Source organism: Teleopsis dalmanni, chromosome 2, assembly GCF_002237135.1.
Source record: "Teleopsis dalmanni isolate 2A chromosome 2, ASM223713v2, whole genome shotgun sequence".
Taxonomy (NCBI): Eukaryota; Metazoa; Arthropoda; class Insecta; order Diptera; family Diopsidae; genus Teleopsis; species Teleopsis dalmanni.
In genome coordinates this window covers 65,493,833-65,499,537 of record NC_051847.1, presented here as the reverse complement: position 1 = coordinate 65,499,537, position 5,705 = coordinate 65,493,833, and the positions used below count along the sequence as shown (strand labels likewise).

General features: G+C 27.4%; 1 protein-coding gene across 1 annotated transcript in view; it reads right to left on the bottom strand.

The window, feature by feature from the left end:
* Nucleotides 1–4,529: 4,529 nt before the first annotated feature.
* Nucleotides 4,530–5,705, bottom strand: part of LOC119674729 (angiotensin-converting enzyme-related protein-like) — a 25,709-nt gene continuing 24,533 nt past the window's right edge. The window contains exon 4 of the mRNA XM_038085885.1: nucleotides 4,530–4,647. Within this exon, the coding sequence (XP_037941813.1) occupies nucleotides 4,530–4,647 (118 nt within the window). The remainder of the gene's footprint in view (nucleotides 4,648–5,705) is intronic.

Below are 5,705 nucleotides of genomic sequence, written 5' to 3'. Positions count from 1 at the left end.
TCACAACAAGAGATATTGCATTCCAATTGGTCAGAAATACTGCCCTTTGGAAATAATTTCTCTTCTTTTTAACACCCATTAGTGGAACTATCTGGTTTACAAAAGATACCTTAAGGGTTTTGTTGAGTTAACTGAATACTGGTTTACCAATTACTTAAAGTACAAAAGAAGTTAATCCATTTTCTAATGAGAGTTGAACTGTGCTTCTAGTGTCCCACTCTAGTGGAACTATCTGGTTTCCAAAAGAAACTTTAAGGGTTTTGTTAAGTTAACTGAGTCATTGTCTACTATTTTCTCCAAGTAGAAAGAGTTAATCAAAGAGTTAACCTTTTTTCTGAGGAGAATCGAACTGTGCAGAAACAAGTACTCAACTGTACCCTTGTCTTGATTGACGCTATAAAATCATCTATTGTAAGCATATAATCTTTTCGCGTGTATATCTTTCACATAAGATAGTGTGAAAAGGACATCTGTAGATGTACACTATTTTTTTGTTAAATTTAAAAAAGTAGTGGTTCTTTCGTGGCATATTTTTGACCAAAGTTGCCTTGATATATGGTAAGTTTGTTTTTTTTTTGTCAGTAATTTTTTGCTTTTATAAGTACTATTTTTAATCTTTTTCTTTATATTCAAAAACATCTCCATCCCAACCTCTAAACATGTTTAGTCCGCCACTGATAAATAACAAGAGAGATATAAGCCTAAGTAAGAAATGTTGAAAGTAACTTAAAACCAATAATCACATTCACATTTATAACCAGAAGTATAAAAATATCTTAACAAAAAATTACCCACAGTTAATTTAATTCATCTTGTTAATATGTTTTTTATTATCGCTGTTATTCATTTTAATGCAATTAATTAACAACTTTTATGGTCCAAATAATTAGTAATTATATTAAGGCATTCATTTTATTAACTAATGAGCTGATTTTTATTGCAGTTGCAATATAATTGTGCAATAAAATATTAAATAATAATAATTGAATGTATATAGTAATAGTTTTATGTGTAATAAAATTTTTTTATTCATACATATGACAACTATTGAGCTTCAAATGGTTCGGAAAAATAAAGTGGGCGTTGTGGTGTTCCATTGATGTCAGCCGATTTAGGAATGAAAATGGTTTAAAAATGCTTGCACTGCGGTTGCCTCAAACCATAATTGGTTCAATGCACGTATCTGAAATCACATATACGATTACTGCAGTTACATATGGTATATATATTTCAGTTATTTAATTTTACGGCTTTCCTTACAGTTGCTATTTTTATATTTTTATTTATATGTCATATTTCTATAAATAAAATTTTAAGTGAGTCTTTAAATAGGAAACTTGTTTAGTTTTTACTTTTTCATTTACTTTACTTTTTATTCAATGTAATTTAGGTTCAATGCTTTATTTTTTATATAGACAAATTGCAATTAAAAAAATTTATAATAAATTATGCATTTATGTATACATAGTAATTTCTATAACATTTGTTAAATTGGTTTTTTTTAAGAATATACAATAATAAATATTCTGAATATGTGTCCTTCTTTAGACGGAAAACATTGCGTATGAGTAATTTTTAAGAGTGCGAGTGAAGCAAAAGACATTTTTTTTAATAAAATTTTTTGTTATACATTTACTATACAAAAAAAATTTCTTCGACACTTTGAAATAATTTAATATTTAAAAAATATAATATATCAAATGTAAAAGGAGGTTTCTTACCTCTACTCTGCTTGCGTAAATCAAAATAGATTTACTCAACCAGAGTCTACGCAGAGTCTACCACCAATATATCGACCTCCGGGGAACAGTTTTTCTTCGCTGTCTATACATACGTAATCTACGTAATCTAGCTATCTATCGATAGATTGAAGGCCCCAATACACCTACTCTACACCTAAGATTTCAATTGAAAACACTTCAAAATATATGTGAATTCTCTAATGGGATTAGTATTAACTGTCAGTTAGTATGCTACTGACTATTGAGAATGTTAACTTTATAGAAACTAATTATATTAAAATAAGAAATTACAATTAAATTAAAAAAATTATATTATTTATATCTGTCCTTAAAAATATTTTAATAATTGATTTAAATGTGGCACTTAATATAAGGTTTTTATATTTTCTTTATTTTATATTATTATTATTATTAAAAGAAGGGATTGTGCACTGCGAACTAAAAGATTTATTGTGCCCCTTACTCGCGTTAGAGTGTTTCTCCAAGTCCGATTTCTTTAATGAAAGACAGTATATAGCCTACCTTTCCTAGTCTTGAATCTTTATGATACATGAAATACCCTCCTAGGTGTTTTTTCCGCTTGTACAACAGCGCTGGCACTCCCCAAGCACATGATATGATATGAAATTTTTGAAAAAAAAATAGTTCGCCAAATCTATGGGCCAATCCAAATTGATGCAGAAACTTTTCAAAAACGACCAAATAATGAAATTGAAGAACTGCTTAGAAATGAAAATATAGTGAGATACATTAAGTCGCAAAGGTTACAATGTGCTGCTCATGTAATAAGAATAGTGTCGGAGAGAAAGCCGAACAGCATATTCAACGCAAAGTCGATGAGAACCAGGCACAGAGGTAGGCCAAGAACAAGATAGGATGCGAACGTGTATGGTGATGCAAGAACGATTGGAGTACTGAACTGGAAGAGAGTAGCTGAAGATAGAGACAGATGGAGGCAGATCGTGAGGGAGGTCAAGGTTCATACTGAACTGTAGTGCCAAATAAGAAGAAGAAGAAGAAGTAAACTAAGCCTAATTCAAAGCCATACTTGACTTGTATTATCCTAGGTTAAAATTTTCTGTTCACTTGCTATGAAAGTTTATTAACAATTGCACTTGCTGAGGTAATTTCTTAAATTTGTTAAAACATAAGACATAAAACAATGAAATGGTTCGTAATTATATTTGTAATACATATATATTGTAACGAAATTATCCTTAAATTAAAACTCAAATTAAAACTAAATTAATTGATTAGAGAAAATTCTAAAAGTAAAAAAAATAAGTTTTTTTATAGTTAGAGAGAATTTACTGAAGAGGATGTATTTGATAATCCGGTATTATGAACATTAATATATTTGTAATCCATATATATTATAACGAAATTAGTCTTGAAGTAAAACTGAAGTTGAATCTAAATTATTTGATAAGAAAAAGTTATGGAATTAAAAGTAATAATAAAATTATTAATTAAATTTAATAAAAAATATTTATAAACATAAATTCTTTTTAATACATATTCTTTTATTAATCATTAATTTATTTTCTTGTTGCAATCGAACTTATTAAATAACACTCAATCGGTGTATCATTCTCTTAAAATTTCCCATCCAAACGTAATTCTTCCAAGAAAATGAATAATTCTGTTGTCAAAATATCCCATCAGAAAGGAATAAAATGTAAAAATTTATTTTTCTTTATAAAGTATAAATATACTTATTTTCAAAGAAGTTATAAAATATTTTTATATAGAAACAAATTATTTGTGGTTATTTTAAAACCTTTAAACTAATTAAGATTAATTTAGCTTGGCTAAGCTCAAAGCAAATTTTTCTGACGTTCACATCCACCAATCTTGTTAGTGTTAAGATACTTTAAAAAAAAAAATTAAACACAAGGGAAAGTACCGATACTTTTTGTGATTTTTTTGTTATAATTGCACTAATTTAAACAGTTTATAATTACTTATAGGATATAACTGAGATCATAAAAAAAAATTTACACATTGTTTTATTTGTTTGATGTGAAAATTTCCCTTTGATTCACATATAATTAAAAACAATTAAGCAGAACTTAAGCATTAATTGCAAAACAATAATGTAATTTAAAGGTTTTCAGAATTCCTACAAGAATTGCTAAGTCATGTGTTCATTCAGTTTTATGCATCTTTCGATGGAAACGTCAATATTTATAATTACATTAATTTTTAGTTACTTTTGTTATTGTAGAAACAATTTTACTACACAATAATTTCGCCATGCGACCTTAACTTCATAACAATTCAAAATATACAATATTTTTGCAAAATATCAAAATGACGCTTAACAAAAAGTACGTCAAAGATATTGTTTAACAATTTAATTGGTTATGAAATTACGTTTTTAAAATCATTTAAACAACATCGTATATGCGAAAAAATTACATTCATGTATCTACAATTAATTTAATTAAATTTTTATGTACTATAGTACTCAAGATTTTTATGCGTTTCGAAAAAGAGTTTGAAACTTTTTGACTTCATCAGTCAAATATTATAGAACTTTCAGTGATTTTTTAACAAAAATATGTTTCTAAATGTTAGGTAAGGAATGCTATATACAGATAAATAATCAAATACTTTCTCTATTACAAGCCAATTTGTATCTTACTTATTATGACTTACTTACTTAGTGGGCCATTACAGGCGTGAGACGACCTTGACCGCGTCGAGTAACCTCCGCTAGCAAGCCCGTTTAGTTGCTTGCTGTTGCCAGTTAATAGTATCAAGCACCCTCAAATCATTGATCACCTAGTCCTTCCACTGACGATGCGGACGTCCTCTACCGCGTTTTCTACCCGCGGGTACCGAATGAAACACCTTTAAAGCCGGAGCACTTTCTTCCATTCCAGTGTACGACACGAGTACACTGAAAATAATTTACTAAATTTTTTTTTGAAATGGATAGATTAATAAATTGTTCAAATACACTATTTTTAGAACTATTTTTAAAAGTGATATATTAAAAACTTTGATTATAGTCATGTCCGAAGCATGGCCCACGAGCCACACGAGTTTCGCAACATGTTTCAATCTTCTACAATATAAAAATTTTCCTTTGTTATATATTTTAGTAAAATTACACTATTTTATTTTTATAGTATTCCAAAAAAAAAAGAATTCAAATGAATTAATGAACAAAACTAAATTTAACATTATCACCGCATTTGTAATATTCTTCAAAAAAACCATGGGTGTATGTACTTGTTGCTGCGGCCCTTCAATCTGCACAGTGACTTGTACTAAGCCACGATCGTATCTGATCTGAATAGCCCTGGTCTATAGCATTCTGCACCCTAATGATTATTTTTAAAAATTATATATTATTTTCAACAATATTTCGTCGAGAGTCTATCATGCTGTCACCCTGAAGATGATTCTAGGCTGTAGTTGACATATTAGTGACGCTAATATACAATTTTTAAAAATAATTTAAAAATAGTGTATTATTTAAACAATTTATCAATTTAAACGTTTCAAAAATAAATTTAGTAAATTATTTATAAGCTAAAGTCGAAATATTGGTGATAATAATATATGATTTTTAAAAATATATTTAAAAAGTTGTGTTTTATTTGAACAATTGACCAATTTACCCATTTTTAATAATAAAAACTAAAAATTTTTATCTTTAAAATAATCAAAAAAAATAATTATTACTAATTTCAAATAAAATAAAAAAAGGTTTTTGCCTTCATAAATCATGTCTCAAAAATTATACGTTAATTAAAATTATGTGTTAAATAAGTTAGTAAAATTGATATTAATACAGGATAACGATATATATAAATAAAAATAATAATCAGGTTTTTCAAACAGTAGTGAATTACAACAACAAAAATTCATTTTTATATTATTTTAATTAATTGAATTTTTGGCTGACCATACAGCCAAATAACCGTCATCATTGATCTTGGAAATAATTCT